The sequence below is a fragment of the Panicum virgatum genome, chromosome 8N, assembly GCF_016808335.1.
Source record: "Panicum virgatum strain AP13 chromosome 8N, P.virgatum_v5, whole genome shotgun sequence".
Classification (NCBI taxonomy): Eukaryota; Viridiplantae; Streptophyta; class Magnoliopsida; order Poales; family Poaceae; genus Panicum; species Panicum virgatum.
In genome coordinates this window covers 45,383,554-45,407,334 of record NC_053152.1, presented here as the reverse complement: position 1 = coordinate 45,407,334, position 23,781 = coordinate 45,383,554, and the positions used below count along the sequence as shown (strand labels likewise).

At 50.5% G+C, this 23,781-nt stretch overlaps 1 protein-coding gene and 3 pseudogenes across 1 annotated transcript; 1 reads left to right on the top strand and 3 right to left on the bottom strand.

Moving 5' to 3' along the window:
• Positions 1 to 6,361: 6,361 nt before the first annotated feature.
• LOC120685133 lies at positions 6,362 to 13,927 on the bottom strand (annotated as a pseudogene).
• Positions 13,928 to 17,745: 3,818 nt separating this feature from the next.
• Positions 17,746 to 18,846, bottom strand: LOC120685132 (BTB/POZ and MATH domain-containing protein 1-like). Its single transcript, XM_039966964.1, has one exon. It carries the CDS (start codon positions 18,844 to 18,846, stop codon positions 17,746 to 17,748), a length of 1,101 nt encoding a protein of 366 aa, XP_039822898.1.
• Positions 18,847 to 19,381: 535 nt separating this feature from the next.
• On the top strand, positions 19,382 to 20,455 carry LOC120685131 (annotated as a pseudogene).
• Positions 20,456 to 22,164: 1,709 nt separating this feature from the next.
• On the bottom strand, positions 22,165 to 23,255 carry LOC120685130 (annotated as a pseudogene).
• Positions 23,256 to 23,781: the final 526 nt, after the last annotated feature.

Genomic DNA, 23,781 nt, shown 5'->3' with positions numbered 1-23,781 from the left:
GGGTCGGCTTCCACTGGTCGCGCTTATTCCGGTCCTCCATCCATCTGTGCGGCGTCGCTGGTGACTCGTTCTCCGTCGCCGGCAGGTCGCCCCCGTTCTCCGACGTCGCATCCGGGATGCTCTTCACCACCTCCATCTTTCCCGCGGGGCCACCCGTCCCGCCCCCCCTGGTGGTCCGTACTGTGCCCAGGACTCAGGAACTTCAACATGATGAAGACGAGCTGGCGGCAAAGGCTCTGGTCGTATTGGTTCTTGGCACCCGGCCTTCTTTTGCTCCTTACCAGGTGCGCCGGTTCATCCAAGACAACTTTGGGGTCGTCGGCGCTGATTTCACGCTTCATCGGTACTGGCCGGAGGATTTCTTGGTCATCTTCCGTAATGCTTCAGATCTTCGCCGGGTCTTGGACGCCCTTCCTCTCCCTCGGGCGGACATGGTTCTTCGATTCCGCCACTGGAATCGCCTCTCCACCGCTGACGCCGATGTCATGCGTTTCAGGGTTATGCTCGAAATCAGGGGTTTCCCGGCTCATGCTTGGTCGGTTGCCACTGCACAGACCATCCTTGGTGATGCGTGTGCTGCTCCTGAGCTCACTCCTACCACGGCTGCCCGTGCGGACCTGCGTCGTTTTCAGACGGTCGTTTGGTGTAGCGACCCTGATCTGATTCCTAATAAAGCTGTGATTCGCATCCCTGAGAAAGTGGTTGACTTCGGACCAAACAACCTCTGCCTCCAGCCTGAGGATATTAGATACCATGAGCAGTGCCTTCTTTGCTACAAGGTCGACATTGAGATCCTGGAAATTCATGGCTGGAACGACTCCGACTCGTCCGATGGGGGGGACACTTTGCCTGACCGGGTGCTCAGTGACTCTGATTCTGACGAGGATTACCCGGGTGTCACTCCAAATCTTCGCTCCCGCCCATGGCCTCGGTGGACTATATTCAGGACCCCTGGTTATGGTGATGGGCCTAGTGGGGCTGGCGCTGATGCTGTCGCGTCTAACCCTGCTCCAGGTGATGTTGCTGATGCTCCTGTAATACCGGTCGACAGTTTTTCTGGAAGGTCGCCTCCCTGCCCACTTCACTTTGGTTCTTTCGACTGTTTGTGCCATCCATCTGCTCCCCGTGATTGTTGCTCTGGTGATTCGTTTCAAGATGGTGCTGCTGTCCAGGCTTATGTCGATCGTGATGAGTCTCTGAATCCCTGCCGACCTGACCCCATGCTGATTGAGTCGTCTGTAACTCACCAACCCTTTACGGCTCTTCACCGTGAGTTCGACCCTCTCTGCATTGAAGCCGAGGCCGTCGGTCGTTCTTCACCTGCCCGGAATGTGGTCAGGCCGGATTCTGGCCTGCATGTGCTGGTTCCCTCCACCACTGTCGACCGTGCTGCCGAGTCCTCACTTGTGTTCGTGCCGGTGCGCTTCGATGTCCAGGACTCCTCGCCGGTACTCCGCAACACAACTGCTGATCTGCAAAATGTAATGGTCGCTCGGGGGACTCGCCAAACACTCCCGCTTCATCTCTTAACTGATGATTAAAGCCCTGCAAATGAGCCTGTCGCTAATTTTACTCGTGCTGTCTGTAGGGCCGCACCTCCTCCGGTGCTGCTGGCCTCCCCGCCGCGCCGGACATCACGGCCTCAACAGGGCTTCACCATCAGGCGCAGTGAGCGGCTCGCCCGGAAATCGCGACACCAGGCCACGAAGCCCGCGGTCCAAGCCCAAAATGTGATGATGAAAAAGCTGGGCATTACATCCGACAGCCGGCCTCCGGATGCTTCCTCCTACCAGGAGTTTACGGCTACGTTCTCCTCCACTCTAACAACCACGCATTGTGAAGCTCTAGATGCGCTCCTGCCTGTTGGAATGGGCGCTTTGGCAACTGAGGTGGTTACACCAATGATGGTGTCCTAACCTTGTCGTTCCTGTATGACTGGTCGCACAATTTGTTCTCCATGTTAGGTGAAAACTGTTTGATTTGGAATGTGCTTGGCTTGAATTCTCGTGCACGGCGCAACGTGGTGCGGGAGTTAGTTGATCTAGAAAATATCTCCCTCCTCTCTCTACAGGAAACAAAGCTCCAAGATTGCACCGAGTCTGTAGTTCTGGAGACTTGCGGTGCCAATTTTGATTTCGTGTTTAAACCGGCTGCGAATACTTGCGGAGGCATCCTTCTTGCCTGGAGACGTGATACGTGGGCTGTTACTTCTCCGGTAATTCGGTCGTTTAGTCTGACGGTGAAGCTCACGTTGCTCCAGTCCAACTTGACCTGGTGGTTTACCTCTGTCTACGGACCATAATCTGATCAGGAGAAAATGCTCTTCCTGGACGAGCTCAAGGAAGTGCGCGCGGCATGTCCGGGCATGTGGCTCCTTTGCGGCGATTTCAACCTCATTTATTAGGCCCAGGACAAAAACAATGGACGGCTTAACCGGCGAATGATGAATGCTTTCCGTTGCTTCCTGGATGACCTGGACCTCCAGGAACTACATCTCTTTGGTCGCCATTTCACCTGGTCAAATGAGCGCGCCAGGCCGACGCTCGAGCGACTTGACCGCGTTTTTGCTTGCGAGGACTGGGTGGCCGACTTCCCTGACCACGCCCTTTCGGCTTTGGCGTCCGAGTGCTCTGATCATGCACCACTTCTACTCAGAACGGACTGCACTCTTCCTCACCTCAAGCGCTTCCGTTTTGAAATTTTCTGGACCAAATGTGATGGTTTCTTACAGGTGGTGGAGGAGACCTGGAATGCTCCCTTGCCTTGGGCACACGCGCGGTCGACGCTTTCAGGTGCCTTGATTTTAAACTGCGGAACTTGGCAAAGGCTCTGAAAAGCTGGAGCGCGAAAAGAATCGGATCGATACGCTTGCAGCTTGCGATTGCCAAAGAAATTGTTCTCCGCCTGGACTCCGCCCAGGATCATAGAGAGCTAGCCGTGCACGAGTTGGCTCTCCGGAGGAAGGCCAAACTTTGCTCTCTGGGTCTAGCTTCTCTTCAAAGAACTTTGATCCGCCAACGAGCTCGCATCACTTACCTGGCTGAAGGCGACGCTAGCACCAAGTTTTTCCACCTTCAAGCCTGTCATAGGAGCCGCAAAAACTATATACACAAGCTTTGTACATCTGACGCTGTCCTCTTCAAGGACGATGAGATGGTGGAAGCTGTTTTCAATCACTTTAATGCTATCCTGGGCACAAGAGGCGACCAGTCGGTCCACATCAATCTCGACCAGCTAGATTTAAAAACTCTTTAGGATTCAAGGCTGGACCAGTGCTTTACTGAAGATGAGATTTGGCAAGCGATCGCGGACATGCCATCAGACAAGGCGCCGGGGCCCGATGGGTTCACGGGTTTATTCTATAAAACAGCCTGGCCGATCGTCAAAGAAGACATTTTAAGAGCGTTTCATGCTCTGCGGTCGCTCGATGGACGTAGCTTCTATCTCGTAAATCAGGCCTATACGGTGCTACTCCGCAAGAAGCATGCGCCGTCAAGTATAGGCGACTACCGGCCTTCAGCCTCATCCACAGCTTCGCCAAACTGCTGGCAAAGGTGCTTGCACGCCGCTTGGGCCCTCACATGCAACAACTCGTAAAGCATAATCAGAGCGCTTTCATCCAATCTAGGCTCATTCATAAGAATTACAGGGCGGTCCAGTTAAGTGCCAAATTGCTACAACGTGCAAAAATCCCAAGTGCACTTATCAAGGTGGATATTGCTAAGGCTTTCGATACGGTAAATTGGTCTTTCCTTTTGTGTCTGCTGCAACATCTCGGCTTCTCGAGACGTTGGATCGATTGGATTGCTCTTCTGCTCTCCTCGGCAAGCACGAGGGTTATCCTAAATGGATCGTTGGGTAGAAGGATTTGTCATGCAAGGGGCCTACGACAGGGAGATCCCTTGTCCCCCCTCCTGTTTGTCATTGTCATGGAAGCTTTAAATGCCTTAATCAAGCTTGCTGACAACTTGGGCTTTCTAAGGTCGCTACACTGCAAGATGAAGGAAAGGGTATTCTTGTACGCTGATGATGTGGTGGTCTTCCTCGCGGCAAATCAGCAAGACCTCACAATGCTAAAAACAATTCTGGATATTTTTGCGGGAGCGTCGGGGTTAAAGACCAACATGTCAAAATGTTTGGTGTCTCCCATCCATTGCAATCTGGAGTCTACGGTGACATTACTCACTCACTTCCCGGCAAAAATTGAGCCCTTTCCTATATGCTATTTAGGCATACCCTTGGGCTTAAAGTGTCTCACGAAGGATGATCTTCAACCTTTAGTGGACAAAGTTGCAAATCGTCTTCAAACCTGGAAGGCTAGGTTTCTAACCAAGGCTGGTCGGGCTGTGCTAATCAAGAGCACGCTATCTGCCATTCCCACACATACCGCCCTTGCTATCAATCTTTCTCCTTGGGTGATCAAGTGCATTGACAATTGTAGAAGGAATTTTCTGTGGAAAGGGAATGGTGATGCAAAAGGGGGTTATTGCTTGCTGGCTTGGCCGCGGGTATGCAGACCGCTAGAGCTCGGAGGTTTGGGAATTATTGATTTGCAAAAGTTTGGTTACGCCCTGCGGATGCGTTGGCTGTGGCTAAGGAGAACTGACGACCAGAGGCCTTGGCTTGAGCTTCCTGACAAGGTTGAACACATTGTGGAGGCCATGTTTCAGGCTTCAATTTTTGTTGAGCTTGGAGATGGTCATAAGGCGTTGTTCTGGTCAGACCGCTGGCTGCAGGGCCAATCTTTGCTTGATTTGGCGCCCTGCTTATGTAATGCTGCTGTCACTCGAGTCAAACAGCAACGGACGGTCGCGGAGGCTCTGCACAACGATCAATGGATTGCTGATATTTCAGGGGCGCTCACCGTGCAGGTTCTGTTGGAATACCTCCAAATTTGGGACCGCGTCAGACAGACCCGGCTGCTTCAGGATCAACCGGACAAGATTTGCTGGCGATGGACTGCGGACAGGGTCTTTTCCACTTCTTCGGCTTACTTGGCTTTCTTCATCGGTCAGCATCCGGTAGAGGGGGCCAAGCTGCTTCGCAAAGTGCGAGCCCCGGCAAAGTGCAAATTTTTCATTTGGCTCGTCCTCCATGACAGATGCTGGACTGCTGCTCGGCGCAAGAGGCATGGACTGCAAGATGACGACGCCTACGCGCTCTGTGATCAATCTTCTGAAACCGTCAATCACCTTCTACTTTCATGCCCTTTCTCTCGAGAGGTTTGGTTCCAGGTTATGCGCAGGATTGGCCATGAAGGGGTGCTTCAGCAAGTCCAGTCCGATCTTTTCCTGGACTGGTGGTCTCGCGCTCGGAGGCTAATACCGAAATCTGGACGTCGTGGCTTCGATTCTTTAGTGGTCCTAATCTCTTGGCTTTTGTGGAAGGAGAGGAACGATAGAACTTTCGATCGCCTTGTGCGAACGCTCTAGGAAGTCGTAGCTCGTGTCTATGATGAGATCACAGTGTGGTCTCAGGCAGGTTTTAGGCAGTTAGAAAGTCTCTTTTCTCCGCTAGTAGCCCCACCCGGTCGCGAGATTCGGACAGGGTAATAGAGTCGTATGAAACTGTGATTCAAAGGACCGGTGTCCATCTCCGGATACTGGTCCCTTTGTAAAACTTTTTTTCTAACCTCTTCTTAATGAAAAACGTGCCCAGGCACGGCCGCGAAAAAAAACTACTATAAAAAAAATCCAGACCCTCACCCGACTCGCCTCCCACCCCGAACGCCTCGAACGCCCTCGCTGCAGCCCCGCCGCCTTCCCCCTCGCTCCGCCCTCCCCATCTCCATGCCCAAGCTGCCGCCCCCGCCGCGGCGCCCAACGCCTTCACCCTCCGCTCGTCCCCGCCGACGAGGACCCCGTTCCTGCCCTCCCTCCCGCGGCCCCCTCGCACCTTTCATCCGATTGGGTCTCTTCCTGCACGACGGTTCCCGTGGCCGCTCGTGCCCCTACCTCCTCCGCCCCACGCGCCCCTGCCCCGCAACCTCCGCGGCCGCCGCCGCCCCGAGCGGCCCTTCCTCCTCCACCCCCAGCCCCAGATCAGCCGCGGCGCCCGCCGCCAACTGCGTTCACCACGACGGCGTCCGTCATTGACGAGGAGGAGGGAACCCCAGCACGGCCTCTCCTCACGGGAAGGGAAGCAGACAGCACCAGCACGGCCTCGCCGATCTCCGCCTCCGCCCCTATCTCCGTTCCTTTGGCCGTCGGAAAGCAACGACCTCTCCTATGCCCTCTTCGGTTCCTTTGGCCGGGGGACAGCAGCGGCATCGCATCTGCACACCAGGTGCCCGCCCCTCTCTCGAGCGTGCTTATTTACTTATCTACTTCATTTTCCTTGTGCAAACTTTTGGAAAGCAGAACTAAGCACGCGCCTCCAAGCTCACGTCCGCCAGCAAGCGCACCTGCTCCTCCTCCACCATGAACACCATCTTCTGGATGGCGTAGTTGGCGTAGGGATTGATCATCATGTCCAAGCAGTGCTGGCCTGCGTCGTCGTCGACGATCTCGCTCGTGATGAGCCGCTGGTCCTCGTCGCTCCCGAAGCTCAGGCACGCCTCGATCATGTTGGAGGCGTACTTTTGGTAGCTCATGGCCACCACTCGCCCAGCGAATTTCTTCACCATTGCTGACCGATGGGCTTGGCTGCCATGCTCCAGCAGGTACTTCACCACGTAGTTTGCGTACTCGTGTTTAGACAGGTTGTTGACGGCCTCGATGATCTCCGCCGCCAACGTGATCTTACTGTTGTCGCAGTAGGCCAGCACTCTCTGGGAAGTGGAAACACCACAATGCAATGCAAGATTGTTAATATCATACCAAGTGCACTGGCTGACAGAAACCAACTGATAGACGATGATGATGGACCTGATGAGAAACCGACCTGAATCACGTGGCAGCCGTACACGTTGGTGGACAGGTCCTTGGCCTTGCCGCAGAAGCTCCGGTAGATGAACATGATATGCTTTGGAGGCACACACTCTATGCACTTCTAAATGACATGGTTGGCGAACTGGTCATAAACACATCTCAGCACCTGCTTGTGACCACCACCAAGCATTTTGGCCATCGCAACCTTGTCGTCGAGTTCTGCTACTTCCAAGGCCTGATGATCAAACAAAGACAGCAAATAAGTAAAAGAACGTTGTCATATTTACTGACTATGTATCTAGAAATGTGATTCACACACACACACACACACACACACACACACACACACACACACACACACACACACACACACACACACACACACACACACAACTCGTATACAGACGCTCACACACACATGCACACACACTACTCTCTCTCTCTCTCACACGCGCGCGCCCACACACACAGACAGTGCACATGGTTATTAGTTTACCTTCTGTATGACCCGGCAGCCGTACATGTGAAGACTTAGGGGTAACACATGCCCAATAAGATTGCTGATGGCCTTGCTCTTGCAGGACTGCGGTCCATACTCAAGAATCTGGTGAAACCCATGCCAACAAATGATGAGTTAATGTTATATATGGGAGTTGTTCATGTAGGCTCAGTGTGTATAGTAAATGTGCTATACACACAGAAATTAACCTTTTGGACCGCGTAATTTCCAAAGACATCGACGGCCAGCAAACGGACATGTGGCGTGATTTCCCTGTAGACCATGTCGATCTCTTCCGGGGTGGCCACCTCAATTGCCTGCTGTACAAGACGGCTCCCCTTGGGATGAACACTGCATGCATGCATTCACAAGTCGCAGTAAGGAATAATTGAAGGTAAATAATCACAAGTTGATATACATATAATAAGCTGCAGTAGATTAGATGATGATGCAATTAATTAAAGAGTTGTATAGTTAATAAGGGCGCCCACCAGTATTCTGCTACTTGGCCCTCAATGTCCCTGAGACTGAGAGTGTTCATCACTGGAGCTGTCATGATCTGCTGCCGGTGCCTGTGTATATGATGCTGCTGGACTTGAGGGTGAACATAAGAAGCTCTTGGTTGTCGAACAACTATTGCAGTAGTATCTGCATCTGCTGGAGTGTCCCCATAATTTGCCTCTGGAGCATCAGGAGCATAGTGTATGTTCATGCCCTGAATAGCCTGCTGAAGGAGCCTTGCACTGGTTCTGTCAAGGTCATTCGCTGAACAATAACAGTCCAAATGGACCCCAATTAAATGTTCGTGTATCTTCATGGTATCCTCCTCTCTCAGCGGAGCTTCTTCTTCACAGTCTTGCTCAGCAACATTTCCCTGCTGGGCACCTGAAACCTGACTGCTGCCTAAGACGACAGGACCACAAGTAGGCACAGTGTGCATTTTAGCATTGTTCATTTGGCCCTGAGCTGCTGTAGACGCCTTTGGATCAATCTGAGGAGGAAATATCAACGGTTTAGTACTATATATAATGAGTCATATCCAACATGAATGGCAAGCTTCTCAAAGAAAATTTTCCTACAATAGATCTACAGTTTCCCATAATACAATGAAATCAGATCCCGGCCTGCTCTTTTTTTTAAAAAAAAAAAGAAAAACACATAATCATATCGTGCAAAGAAAAATACAATGCCCTATACTTCAAAAATAGTATTGGCTCTCAACATGTAACAAGATAATTAAGGGGCCACCATTCATTGGAGTTGTATTTACAAATTCCATCTTGGAGAGGTTATGGTCTAATTGGTTTCTTGTTCTGGCACTACCGGAAACCGGCTATTTGCCGAATGTTTTGGGGGCTTTGCCGAGTGCCTAAGGCACTCGGCAAGTGCTTAAGGCACTCGGCAAACCACCTTTTTCTGTAGTGTGGTGAGCCAGGCTCGTACCAAGTGAGCCAGCCTCCTGTTAGCCAGGTTGAACACATGCATGAAGCTTTGGTTGGTTGGTTGTTTGTTTTGATGTTGCCTGTATATATGCATGCTCACTGACACGTCGCACCCATGCGATTTGCTGCGCCCGCGCTAGCCAGGCTGCACAGAAAGGGTTGATTTCCTCGTTCCTTCCAGGCCTGGCTCTGGTGGTATGGCTGCAATTATCCAGCCTGGCCTGACGCTTGGGCAGCCATTCAATCAAGCTGATCCTGCATGCTGAGAGCTTGGCCAGCAGTTGCACATCCAACCAAACAGGCCGTATATATTCCAGGAGATATGATGGTTGTATCTAAACCATCGCATAGTGGTGCTAGCAAGGCAACGAGGAAGATTTATGCAGGTGAAAAAAGAAGAACTATGGCAATAGTGGGAGCAGGATCCCTAGCTGGATGCATACCTACAACTTATTGCTAGTCTCATTTTTCATAGAGTACACCTTACATTGTATTGTTGATTTGGCGAGCACCTACGGGGGTGTCTTGTGTTGTAACCTTTTTAGAATAATTTTTATTCTTAGTATAAAAATACGCATTTCTTCTGTGTGTTCTCGAAAAAAAGACGTGCAATCACTACTGTTGGGGAGGACATGCGCCTATCCTTGGAATGGGTCAAATTGATAAACATTAGTTTTGGAAATATCCCTATCTTACAATGGTCAGGCATGAATACCTATCCTCTAATTAGTAAGATGACCCATCTATTTGCCCATTGCTACTATATATAGTAGGAAGATTTGGATGGCGTACGACAATGGACAGTAGGCCGCTTCATGGGGGTGTGGGCGCATTTTGATGAAGTCTCCCATTGGAGGCGTGCAGTCGCGAATACCGATAACATGCCAATACGGACGGTCCGATCGCTAATTTAACTTGTTGCATGAGAGATATGGAACAAGCGCAATGCAAGGATCTTTAGGCACAAGTTCACAATTGTGGAAGGCCTTCTAGCGAAGATGAAGGAGGAGCCAGCAACATGATGTGCTGCAAGAGTGAAACAGGATATCATCCCCGGACCGTCGGATTGAGCGTCTTGTTTTGTTCTTGTTGCCTTATGCCTCCTTTTTCGTTTCTTTTGTGTACAACTTTTTTTTATCCTTCTCTATCAATGAATGTCGGGTAGTAATGCCAACTATTTTTTCAAAAAAATGACACAAAAGAAGGACACGATAACCATCCGTCCACATCAGCTTGAAGACATACCATCATAGGAGGTGTAAATATAGACACACAACGATTTAGGTTTGCACTATATACGGCAAATCATCTAGATGGCTAGCCCTGTATTATTCGAGACTCATTCATTAATGACACATCACATCTATACAAGGGATGATGCCTTGAAGGATTTCTTGCCACAAAGACATTGGGTGGATTTCTAGCTTTTTCAGAAAATGAAAAAATATCCAGTCTTTGTGACCTCAGATCATATAGCCAAGTTCTTACAATGTATTCAGCTCAATGGTTGTTCACAAATAAAAGAGAAAAGAGTGCACAAATAAAAGGAAAAGTCATAAGCAATGTCTATTATTGCCTCTCAATCCACTCTTAGCGACAATCCAATGCTTTTACTCACCAAACAGACAACCTCCCTTGTGTCCTCACACTGCAACATTGAAAATGCCATCACCATCGTCTGCTAGAATTGAGTTTGATTTGCTTGGAGATTTCTTTGGTTGTGAAGGAGGAGAGACCCATAATGATGCCTATAAGAAGGTTTGCAGTAGGTAGGTTGGTCGCCCTACCTTGCCTACTGGGAGGTCTACCCTTGAAGATGAGGCATCAACATGTATTAATGATACCAATACCACAAAATGAAGACATTTAGTTCCACATATGGTTTCCTTTTGCTCCATAGCCCCTTGAGCGGTCACACAGTAACACCTTGCGGAGAAACAATTGACAAGGTCTCAGCCCTTGATGCAAAAGTGTTGGTAGAAGCCCAAGTATTAGGATGATTGGTGTGTGAGTGGGTGAGCGTTGTACGACTACTGTTCATTTTTACATTGTGTTATTATTAGTATGAGATCATGACAAGATTTGTCAGAAAATTTGTTATCATTGTCATTTACATCTTGTGGTGAATCCACGTTAGCATAGGAAGGTCACGGTAATAAGATGAGCAGTGATAGAGGAATCCCAATATTATGGTAGGGTAGACCTAACCTTGGCCCTCTGCTACTGTTAGTGCCTGCACAACATGCTTTTCCTCGCTTGATCGGGAACATGCACTGTGCTTGCAGACTCCACACCCAGTGTCAACCTCCTTTCGCGGACACATTTCCTCCAATAGTTGGGAAAATGGGTGTCCATGCCTACGGTGGCCGATTCTATGTTTGGAAAATGCTTCGTGGATGTAATAGACATGTGAAGATAAACCAAATGAAAGGGCAGAGAAATTGCATGGCCAAATCAGCCATAAGGAGGATCAATCTTGGGTGATGCTTTTATTTCTCCTAAACTGAACTTGCCTAGCTCTAGACTGATTTGATATACCCTGTTGAGCTAGATGCAGGTCTTGTTTATGGATGCACACGTGCTTGTCACTAGATGTTGCTCATATCTTTGTATCCCTGAATGCTTTCACTTACACCTCCTGCATTGCATTCATTGCATAGCATCTGTTCAGGGGGAGTTTCAGCTTCAGGGGGAGCTTTAGGTCTTTTTGAGGCTTGATGTGTGCATGTGCCAACAAGGGGGAGAATTTTTTGAGAGAAGTGATCGAACAAGGGGGAGACTTGTTTGATTTTTGAAAAATTTGTTGTGCACAGGGCTTTGAGAGTGCATCATTTTGGGAGAGTTGCACATGTGAGAGGGAAAAACTTTGGTATGGGAGTTTTTGCTTTGATTTGGCACCTGGTTTCCTCATTTTCCCTTCTCTTTCAGCATGACTGCGTCGAGCGTTACCTCTGTCTTTGAGGAGTCATGTTTTGGCTTTTGATCGATTGCGTCGAGCCGTTGCCCTTGTCTTAGGGGATCGATCTCTGCTTGAGTAAGTGACGGTTTCTGCTTTTCTGAGCTTTGTGTCACTTGCTTGAGTTCTTCACTTTCTTGCTTCTCTTTTTATCACTTCTCTGCTTTCAGGTGGTGTGTTGACAATACACTCATCAAGGGGGAGATTGAGGAATGTTGAGTACTCTATCCTGCTTGTGATGAGTGAATTGTCAACCGTGCGGTGTGATCGTGCGCTTGGTCTTTGGATTGCAGGTACACGGGCGTCGAGTGTCGACGGGGAGCTGCCGTGGAGGTGCTGTGACCGATGGACCGTGCGGTGGACGGCGGTGAAGGGCAGCCGGGACCGGAGCTCAGACCGGGCGGCAGCTGTGGCGTCCACTCCTGGATCGAGGGCGCAAGCGGCGACGGAAGGCGGGTTTCTTGGTTTGCGCCACATAACCAAGGAGGCGGACGGCGGTTGAAGACGCCGAGTCGTGGAGGCACGGGCGTCGACGGCATCTAGGGCCTCGCTGCGGGCGAGGAGGTGACGGGCGTCGGGCGGCGTCTAGGGCCGTCAGGAAGCCGAGGCGGGAACGGCGTCTAGGGCCACGGCGTGGAGGCGGGAATCTTCCCGCGCATGAGGTTTTGGCGGTTTTCTCAAAACCGGCCACCGACCCGGGTTTCGCGGACCCTCCAAAACCGCAGACCTGATCTTCATCAAGATGGCGGCATCTCGGAGAAGACTTCGTTTCGAAGAAAGAACCTCGGCCGTCGGATGAGATCGTGTATAGGGGGTGCTGCAGGCCAACCGGTCTGACCAGTCCCTGGCACCGGTCTGACCGGTCTAACCAACCGGTCTGACCGGTCCAGCGTACCGGTCTGACCAGTTCCGCGGGTATAAATACCCCTTCACTTGTGTTAGGTCAAGAGCGGCTTTTAGAACTTGTCCGTGAATTCTTTGTTTCCCCAGGTCGCCGCCCCTGCGTCTCCCTCCCTTTGTTCCTCTCTTTAGAGTAGATTTTGTCCATGGATTGTTGAGACATTGTAAGGGATTTGATTAGGAAAGGAGGCACTATCCTCCTCGTGCCCTCTGGGCTTTTGATTCGATTCAATCCCCTCATTTTGTGTCTTGTGTGATGGATTTTGATTTCGTTTTTGGTGCACATGATTGCGAGGTTTCTACGAGCTCTTTGTTGTGATTCTTGTGCTTCTGATCCTGTCCCAAACCATCTAGAATCACGAGCTCTTGTGAATTAGATTTCTTGAGTTTTCGAGAAAACCCCAATCCCTTTTGATCCCCCCATAATTCTCAAGATTCATTGATCTTTAAGACGAGGTCTTTTGGGGATATGTTCACGGGGTAGGGGCGAAGCAATCCCCCATGTTTCATCGATTTTCATGGTCGTTTGGTCGAGATTCATCGTTTGAATCCAAGTTTTCGGGGGTTTTTTGGGTGCCACCGGTCAGACCGGTAGGCAAGACCGGTCAGACCGGTCTGCTAGTTCCTGAACAGCCGAGACCGGTCAGACCGGTCCAGTACACCGGTCAGACCGGTCCAGGCAGATCAGGTCGGCTGTTTTTCCGAGTCGCTTCCGATTTGCTTCGTGGTTTCGCTCGCTCGTTCGAGGCCTTTTGTATTTGTTTAGCTTTTCAATAGCTATTCCAAAACTTGGTCAGAACGCTTGAGGGTTTGGGAGATTTTGGGATATAGGCCGACGATTCGAATTTCGAAGAAATTTTAATCGGCTCTCATTCACCTCCCTCTGGTCGCCGGCTTCGGTCCCACAGTACTCCGGCACCGGCGCGCCGGCCCGGTCGAGCAAGCTGAACACGTACCTGGCCCTGACGACGTTGGCGCCGGCGCCGGGGTGGTCGAGGGCGAGGTCGAAGGAGATCCAGTCGTCGACGGCCTCGGTGTAGCCGTCCGAGTAGTACTCGATGCGCCAGCGGTGGCCGCCGACGGCGAAAGCGGCGGAGCTGTAGGCGTTGCCGACGCCGACCACGCCCTTGGTCTGGGAGTACCTCTTGATCTTGAGGACGTGCCATCCGGACACCGTCTCGGCGGAGATCGTCGACGTGGCGCCGCTGGCGGCGGCCATGGCGATGGCGGCGGCGGCGGCGGCTTTGGAGGACGAAGGCATGTGGACTAGGTGCTCTCTTTCCTTCTTGTTATCTCGAAGTAGAGTAGAAGGCAAGGCAATGGAAGGCAACCGTGACAAGAGATTGACGTTCAGGGAGAGATCTAGATGGTCGTGTATTTGTAGCAGACGTCGATGCGTCGTACTGGCCATGAACGGCCAGGATTCTATGTCTGTTCACCTTTACCAAATCCAATGCACAAGTTTCCATTGACCTTACGAGATAAATTCCCTAAAAAGAAGACTTTAATAGATAAGGGCTGTGTTTAGTTCTAAAATTTCTCTCCCCAAACTTCACTATTCACCTATCACATCAAATCTTTTGCCTTATGCATGGAGCATTAAATATAGGTAAATAAAAAAACTAATTGCATAGTTTTGATGCACACGACGAGACGAATCTTTTGAGGCTAGTTAGGTCATGGTAGGACAACAATTAACACAAACAAACGAAAAATGCTACAGTGTGCTATAGTGTCCGATGTGACCCTTTTTACCACCATTTTACGGATCTAAACTCAGCGAAGGTGCTGTCGTCCCAGACGTGTACTGCAATGCAAGTGCACACGTGTACTCCTATTCCTTATCATCAGACGAACTGAATAGCGACTTCTGCCGTCTTTTCAGTAACCAATTCTTTTTTTTTTGTTGGCGAAAGATTGCGGTAACCAATTCAACCTTTGGAATCTTGTTTCTCTGCCATGTTGGACATGACTTCAACTTGTGGCAGGTTCTATTAAATTTCCCCGATGATTCATATATGTATATATAGTCCAATATATAATGTCATCGTGGCAGAAGTGTTCTCTTTCACAGAAAAAAAAAAACTAAACTCAATTCTAGGCTCTACGGCTAAGTACGACAATTATGTTGACTTCCTTACAACCGCCTGCAATTTGGTCTATAAGTACGTGTTTTTTTATAGATTCTGTTGCTTATTATTATGCTCAGGGCTGATCCAGCGGTGCGGGAGGAGGAAGAAAAACAGGAGCACCCCCACCCCCGAAAAACTAGGGCTCAATACCGCCTCCGTCACTGTATATGCTCATCTAACTCATCAAGGCTCATTATGGCACCAAGGTTTTCTGCCCCCTGTTTTGAAGCATCTAAGGTGGCGCCAAGCAGGCAGCTCAGCTCCGAGATTTGTGGTGCCATGAGTCACGGTGTCAATATGTGTTTTTTTTTGAGAGAAGACTGTGGGGGAGATCCCCACAACAAAAATATATTAAAACAACAGAGAGTTTAGAATGTTCTTACATACAAGAATTAACTGAAAGCATCAAGCCAAAAGAAAAAGGTTGACCGCAGGTCAGCCTTGAATCTAAGAGATTGGGATGAGGAATGTTGAGTACCTTCTCCTAGCTGTGATGAGTGAATTGTCAACCGTGCGGTGTGATCGTGTGCTTGGTCTTTCGTTGCAGGTACACGGGCGTCGAGTGTCGACGGAGAGCTGCCGTGGAGGTGCTGTGGCCGATGGACCGTGCGGTGGACGGCGGTGAAGGGCAGCCGGGACCGGAGCTCGGGCCGGGCGGCAGCTGTGGCGTCCACTCCTGGATCGAGGGCGCAAGCACCGGTGGATGGCGGGTTTCTTGGTTTGCGCCACAAAACCAAGTTGGCGGACGGCGGTTGAAGACACCAAGTCGTGGAGGCACGGGCGTCGGTCTCGGGATTGGCGGAGGAATGGGCGTCGACGGCGTCTAGGGCCTCGCTGCAGGTGAGGAGGTGACGGGCGTCGGGCGGCGTCTAGGGCCGTCAGGAGGCCGAGGCGGGAACGGCGTCTAGGGCCACGACATGGAGGCGAGAATCTTCCCGCGCGTGGAGTTTTGGCGGTTTTCTCAAAATCGGCCACCTCACCGGGTTTCGCGGACCCTTCAAAACCGCGGATCAAATCTGCATCGACGTGGCGGCATCGCGGAGAAGGCTTCGAGTCGAAAAATGAAACTCCGCCGTCGGATGAGATCTTGTACCCTTTCCGGTTTTGCCCCTACGGGCGTTTTAGTGTATGAGTCAGGGTGGAGGTCAAATCTGGGAGGGACCGGTCTGACCGGTTTGGGAAACCGGTCTGGCCGGTCACCCCCGAGGGCGTATATATACATCTCACCTGCCCCCTTGGATAGGTGAGCCTCCAAGCCATGAGTCATTTTCTGTTTCTCCTTGCTCCTCCCTCTGTTCTAGGGTTAGGCCGAGGTCTCCATGGCGAAAGTCCAATAATTTGAGAGGGTGGATGAATGGGTGGAGGTCTAGCTCTTGTATAGGTAAAGTCCTCTGTAAATCGCGATGAATTTGAATGAAATCGAGGACCCTTTTTGAGCAGCTCTCTTGTGTACTCGTTCATCCTTTGGTCATAGATTGATTTCCTCTCTTTTGGTGATCTTTGGGTTCGAAGCTTTCTTTTGATTGGTTTAGGAACTCCGTGATTTGCTTCTCGACCATCTAGCCTAGAGCTAAACCCCCGAGAATCACGAGTCCCTCGGATTGAGGTTTTTTGGAGTTTTTGGAAAACCCTCTTTTGCTTCTTTCCCCCACGAAATTCTAGTGATCCTTTGCGTTTTGGGTTGATTCTTTTTGTGGAGACGTTCGTCTCTATCACAGGAACTTCTCTGTAAATTTTGAGATCGTTTGGTGATGATTTGAATGAGTAATCTTTGAAATCACCTCGAGTTCGTGGGCTGGAACTCTGCTCTGGACAGAGGCGGTCTGACCGGTCGCAGCAACTGGTCTGACCGGTCGAAGCAACCGGTCTGACCGGTCTGGGCCCGACCAGTCTGACCGGCAAGAGCAAGCGGTTTGACTGGTCAGATCCAGTGACACTGCTGTTTGTGGTTTTCTCGATATTGCTCCGCTTAGCTTCCTTGGGCGTTTTGCAAAGAGGTAGCTAGTCCATAGCTATTCTCTCATATCCTAGGTTTGAGGGTTTGTGGTGATTTTCGGGATATAGGCCGACGGATCGATTTCGAAATAAATTTTGATCGGCTCCCATTCACCCCCCTCTGGTCGCCAGTTTCGATCCCTCAAGACCCTACTATTTGAAATTACATACCCGTCTGGGCAAACTAGGATTTCCTCTATTAAAAATTTTATCTTTTCTCATCTTCGAGAGCTCCCATGCTGCGATCATCGTTGGTTCTGCAAAAAAAGTCTTGCCCGTTAACTATTCTTGCACGGTACAACCTGTCTTCAATATTATTAGAATTGTCCCAGGTAAAGTTCAGGGTCCTCCGCCGACCCTAGTGTCTAAAATTGAAGATGAAATTACTTCGTTCAGGTTCCAAACGTGAATATTTTTTTTTAAAAAATGGCTAAATTGCAAAAAGAACTTCGTGGCATGTATATACTTGTTCTCTCGTGGAAAAATCCTTTTATACACAAATAAACACAAATGTGTTGTTAAGAGGCTTGGTGTTAGGCTGTTGCATTTTCCTCTTTATTGTATTGCTCAATCTGAGCTTTCATCCTTTTTTAATAATATATTCGGGAGCTCTCCTGCCGGATCGTTTCAAAAAAAATATACACAAATGCCTTCAGTTAAGAAATATTTAATGTCGTATTTTTCTAAAGCTACATGCTTTCCACCTTTTTGATTATTACTTTAGTCAATTTGATTAAAAAAGAATACTGTAGTCCAATTTGATTAAAAAAGAATACTTTAGTACAATTTTATTAAAAAAAGAATACTTTAGTCTAATTCGATTAATTTTCTACCATATTTGAAACTTTTTCTGACATCACGAGAATCGAGCAAATCATTACTAGAACACAAATATCAATAAATATTAATTCTTCTATTTGTTTGTGTTCTACAGTAGTAAGGCGACAGGTCCTTAATTAGCTATTCTGCTGCTTCTTTCCACGTTTCCGACGAAGAGGTCATCAAGACCAAGCCTTGCACGGAGCTCGGCGAGAAGGGAGGGGCTACTGCTGGCCAGATGCTCCAAGTCATCCCCTACCAGCAGCTCCCTGCACTTGCCAGAGGACCCGAGGATCTTGAAGCACGCCTCCTTGAGATGGTGGCACCCATGCTGCTCGGCGAGCACGAGTGTGCTCACCGCCACATCCTCGCTAACATGCACGCAGAGGGCGAACTCGCACACCGATCTGAGCCTCTCCATGCCGTACCTGTCCGCCGCCACCAGCAGGTGCTGCGCGATCGCCATCCTCTCGCCGCCGTCGTCGGTCTCTGGCAGCGAGTCGGTGTAGACGAAGTGGAGCATGGCCCTCAACACCCTCGGCTCCATGCCGTGGATCCTCACACGAGTCGCGGCGTTCTCCTTCAACGGAGCGCCGAAGAACTCCGCCCTGAACACCGGCGACCGCGCGGCGAGCACGGCCCTGTGCGCGGCGATCGTCTCGCCGCCGACCTCGAACGCCACGTCCTCGCCGACCCCGGCGGCCAGGAGGTCCCCGAGGTGCCGGCGCAGGTCCGGCGGCGGCACCGTCGCCGGCACCTGGCGGCCGGTGGTCTCGACGACCGTGACGTCGCACCTGATGCAGAACTTGTCGCCCCTGACGCGGGACGACTCCATGTCCTTGCTCTTGATGAACTTGGGGTGGACCCATGCCTGGCCCGTCCTCGAGAATTCGAGGACGCTGGCGCGTCCGACGACCGTGGAGGACGGCACCGGCTCGCCGACCTGGTCGAGGAAAGTGTACTTGGCTCGTGCCAGCACGTCGTCGTTGTCGTCCCGACGACGACGCTCGAGACGGAGCCCGAAGCATACCCAATCGGCGGTCTCCTCGCTGGAGCCGTCGGGGAAGAAGACGCAACAGCTGTGGCCTCCGACGATGAACGGGCTCGATTTGATGCGCCTGGCGATGCTGATCCCCTTCAGTCGGGAGTAGTCCTCGACCTTGAGCACGTGCCACCCTCTCGCCGTCACGGTCGTCGACGCGCCGCCGCCGGCACACGCCGGAGAGCTCGACATCACGTGCGATGGCGGTGGCCGGCCGGTACACGCGCATTATGTGTTCGTGGAAGGCGATGCGATGATGCACTGGACGGAGGAGGAGATCGAGCGCCCGGAAACTTTTTATATTCGGATTCGTCTGCGGGTTCGCATAGGCTTTTGCAACAAAGATGTACACGGCCTGTAGTTCGTATATATTTGGTAGGAAATATTTGCTCTAAGTTTAGTTACATATATATATAGGCTGCATTAATTGATTTCCAACTTTTGTTTGGTACTTTCTTTTTCAAGGAATCTCCTTCTCCCGTGTCCCTCCGAACTTCTCGTCTTCCACGCTTCCTTGGCGCGCGCGCTGCGACCGTTCCGTTCGCCTCTGAAGCGTTTCCGTTCCATCTCGCCTATAAAATCCTCCTCCTTCCTCCTGAGTTTGCTGCGTCGTCCACATTCCAGTAGCTAGCATATAATATAGTACAATCCTCCTCCCACTAGGCCACTACTCAATCCCTCCAGCTCTCTCGATCCACATCATGTCAAGCTCGTCGGCGGCGGGGCGATGAAGAGTGCGTCGGCCATTGTGGCGGAGGCCGTGACCGGATCTCACGTGCTCAAGATCGAGGGGTACTCCGGGACCAAGGTACTCGGGAATGGCGAATCCATCAAGTCCAGCACATTTGCTTTGGGGGCCCATCGGTGGTTTATCAGATACTACCCCGATGGTAACGGCTCGGAAAACGCTGGTTGGATATCGTTCTATCTGGATCTCAATCTCCAACATTCAGATGCTACGAGTGTGAAGGCAAGCTTCAAATTCAGTCTACTCGACGAGATGGGACAACCAGTCCCATCGTATAGCCAGCCTTGGGGCGTCAGACAAACATTCAAGGCTTCAGGATCCGGTAGTAGTTGGGGATATGAAAGATTCATCGAGAAGAAGGCTCTGGAGCAATCAACCTATCTGAAAGATGATTGTTTCAGTGTCCAGTGCGATGTCATCGTCTCCAAGGGGTTCCGAGCAGAGGACACGGCCCGGTTCGTCACAGTGCCGCCGTCAGACCTGCAGTCCTGCACCAGCACCTCGGCCGTCTCCTCTCGTCCAGAGCAGAATCAGACGTCGCGTTCCGCGTCGGCGGCGAGACCTTCACGGCGCACCGGCTCGTGCTCGCCGCCCGGTCCACGGTGTTCATGGAGGAGCTCTTCGGCCCGATGAAGGAGAAGCACACGACGAGCCGCCCCATCCAGATCGACGACATGGAGCCAGGGATGTTCGGCGCCATGCTCCACTACATCTACACCGACTCGCTGCCAGAGGCGGCGACGGCGGACACGTACGGGCAGCGATGCGGCGGTCATGGCCCAGCATGTGCTCGTCGCGGCAGACAGGTACGGCCTGGAGAGGCTGAAGCTCATCTGCGAGGACAAGCTCTGCGGCTTCATCAGCACTGGCACGGCGGCGACCACGCTGGCGCTCGCGGAGCAGCATGGGTGCAGAGGGCTCAAGGAGGCGTGCTTCAGGTTCCTCAGGTTGCCGGGCAATCTGAAGACCATCATGGGTAGCGATGAGTTTCAGTACCTGACAAGCAGTTGCCCCTCTCTTCTCAACGAGCTGCTTGCCAACGTTGCTCCCTGATCGAGCTCTACATTCTCCGAGCATCTTACTAGTACTACTATTTCTAGTCTACTGTTATGGTTTGACTGTTTGGTTAAAGTCGCTTGATATCAGTGCCATGACTATCAGTTATTTGAATTTGCTCCTGCTTTTTTCCTTCTAGCATTTTTTAAAACACGCAAACCGAGAAAAGAATTTTGCATCCATGGAGTACTAAATGAAATTTATTTGCAAAACTTTTTCAAAGATGGGTGTAACTTTTTGCGACGAATCTAATGATAGTAATTAATCGATGATTGGCTACAGTGATGCTATAGTAACCATCATCTAATTACGGGGTTAAAAGCCTCATTAGATTCCTCAGGGTTCCTAGCGCAGGGGTTCTGGAGTTGGTTTTGTAAACTAAGTTAGTTTGATACCGTAATTAACGGTTAAAGTGTTAATTTCCTAGTATTTTAGGAAACCAAACGGGGTCTTATATACTAGTCGCACTTATTCACCCACACGCCATGACCAACCTGGCTTTCAATTTAAACGGTAAGATGATCAAATTTTCATTCGCAAGAAATCGTTTCACTAAAACACTGATTGTTCAAAATAATTGCTTGTTCGCCTTAAAATAGTTCCTTATTTATCCAAAATTGTTAGCTTTATTTATCCAAAATTGTTAGCTTCCTTGTACAAAATTTTTATTTTCTGTAAATTCGTTCCGTTAGTTGAGGGACGAAATATGAATATTATGTGGAAAAAGTGCCCAAATCTTTTTCTATGAACAGAAAAAAATTACCCAAATGTTAGATACAGGGTGGCAGTGAGATTGTGCAAGGGCAATTTCCTTATATATATGCTAGGAGAAAACTCGTAATCGCTCGTATGCCATCGTTGTATCTATGGCATGTCGGTCGTGCACAGTCACTGGTATATAAGAAATTTAGAGTTCAATCAATGGCATGCGAGTAATTTTTCCATATGTATTATAGTATCTTTTGTTTCAAAAAAATTATCTATTTCCGTAATAGATGACGTCCCATACCCAAATTGGCAAAGAAATCAAGATTTCAATTTTTGGGACCGTCAGAAAACATTGTGTTCCTAATAATTGGATACAACTTGTATCCGAGTTCTTATCTTTTGCGCACTCAAATATATAGGTTCACTGCAACAACATCGTCTCGTCGATCAAAGTAATAGATTGTGTTTAGTATAGAAGTTTTTTCCTCACGATTACTAGTTGCATATATAGAAACAAAAATAGAACATCGAGTTTCAAGGATGCACGCCCGCACGTGTCAGCATGTTACACCAATTCTCTTTGTACGATGTTGGATGCACTTGTGCCTTTGCTCCCCTAGCTAATTTGTACACAACACACGTGTGACGCCAATTTAGATGTCTTTGGTTTATATGGGATTTATTTCGTGCCGAGCAGGCCGAGCTTGAACCGCGCCTTGGCGGCGGCGGCGGCCCGAGAGGTCACCGGGCGGCGGGCGAGGTAGACGCTGACCCAGTCGCCGCTTCCCTTAGCTTGTCGACGGCGAAGCAGCTCGACGCAGTTGTAAAACAAAATACAAAGCTAGCTACTGTATCTAGAATTCAAACAAAATACAAGTCACTTATTTCTACCACCAAGGTAGTACCGGAGGTAGAATTTTACAAGTTACTGTATCTAGAATTAAAAAAAATACAAAGTCACTAATTTCTTCTTTGAAATGAAGAAGTTGAGGAGGTCATCAGGGAGCTACCTTGGCAAGTAGCTCCTTGAGAAGAGAGGGACAACTTCTCATCAGATTCTCAAAGTCATCAGACTCCGTGACAGCCGTGAGGTTGTCGCGGGACTTGAGGAACCTGAAGCACTCCTCCTTGAGCCCACGGCAGCCGTGGGGCTCTGCCAGCACCATCGTCGCCACCGCCGTCGCTGGGTCGATGTAGCGGCGCAGCACGTCCACGGAGATCAACTTGAGCGGTTGAGCCTCTCCAGGTTGTACCGGTCCGCCGCCACGAGAAGGTGCTGCGCCATGGCAATCTTTTCATCCTTGTCCACGTTAGGGAACGAGTCGGTGTAGATGAAGTGCAGCATGGCGTTGAACACCCTCGGGTCCATGTCGTCGATCTGGATGCAGGTCATCCTGTACTTCTCCTTCATCTGGCCGTAGAGCTCCGCCTTGAAAACCGACGACCGGGCCGCGAGCACTATCCGATGCGCCATGAACACCTCGCCGCCGACCACGAACTCCACGTCGGCTCCGAGCTGGCTGTCCAGGAGCTCGCCGAGATTCCGGCCCAAGTCCGGCGGCGGCACTGCACGGGACTCCGCGGCGGTGGTCTCGATGCGGATGTTTTTGACGACGGTGACGTCGCACCTGATCCGGAAGCTGTCCTGCGACCACCACACGAAATCCTTCATCTGGATGAACTTTTTGTGCCCTGAACATCGTGCACCGCCGTCGGCCAAGGAGAAGGTCGTCACGGCGGAGCTCTTGTTCCTGTACGGGGACAGGGGGCTCCCGTTCCTGTCCTGCAAACTGAACTCGAACCGTGCCTTGACGGCGCTGTCCTTGGCACCAGGACCAGGACGATCCAGGTAGAGGTAGACGGAGACCCAATCGGCGCACTCCTCGTCTTCGCCGTCGGGGAAGTAGGCGATGTACCAGCTGTGCCCGCCGGCGGTGAACGTGCCGGAGTTGAGGCTCTTGCCGACGCCGAGCCCCTTGGTGCCGGAGTAGCCGTCTACACGGAGGATGTGCGACCCGGTCGACTTCTCGGCGATGATCGTCGATGTGCTGCAGCTGCCGCCGCCGCTGGTGGCTGGGGCGTTTCCCATGCGTACTTGTGCTCGATCGCTCGCTCTGCGAGCTGGCGGCGCCTTGAGTACTTGATCGATGAACAATGGAGCAGATGCAAAGCTGCAAACGGGGTAGGTTTTTAATTTGGTGCGACCTGGGAGCTAGTTTGTTAGGGATCTGTATTCTGTAGGCTGTTTAAAATGGCCTCTATCTTAATTGATGGAGTTTGTTGAAATGAATCGGTCGAACGTATAACCTGTCCGTGTAGTGCACGAAACCTGTAAATATCACTTTTTATAATATGCAGGAGTTCCGGCTTTCATCATTCACGCGCGAATCACAACATCCTCCTACTGTAAATATCACTTATCTCAACGAAAAATGATAGTAGTACAAATGGAAACAAGGAAGTTTGTAGTCATGGACTGCTTGTTATTAAGTTCGAGAGGTGGCCCAATAAAAAAGGTGTGCAACCACACCGTAACATTAGACGATATCAAGTTCTTTATTGCCTATCTTTTTTATCTGCACTACTTTAACAATAGTCACCCGTGCAACAAATTT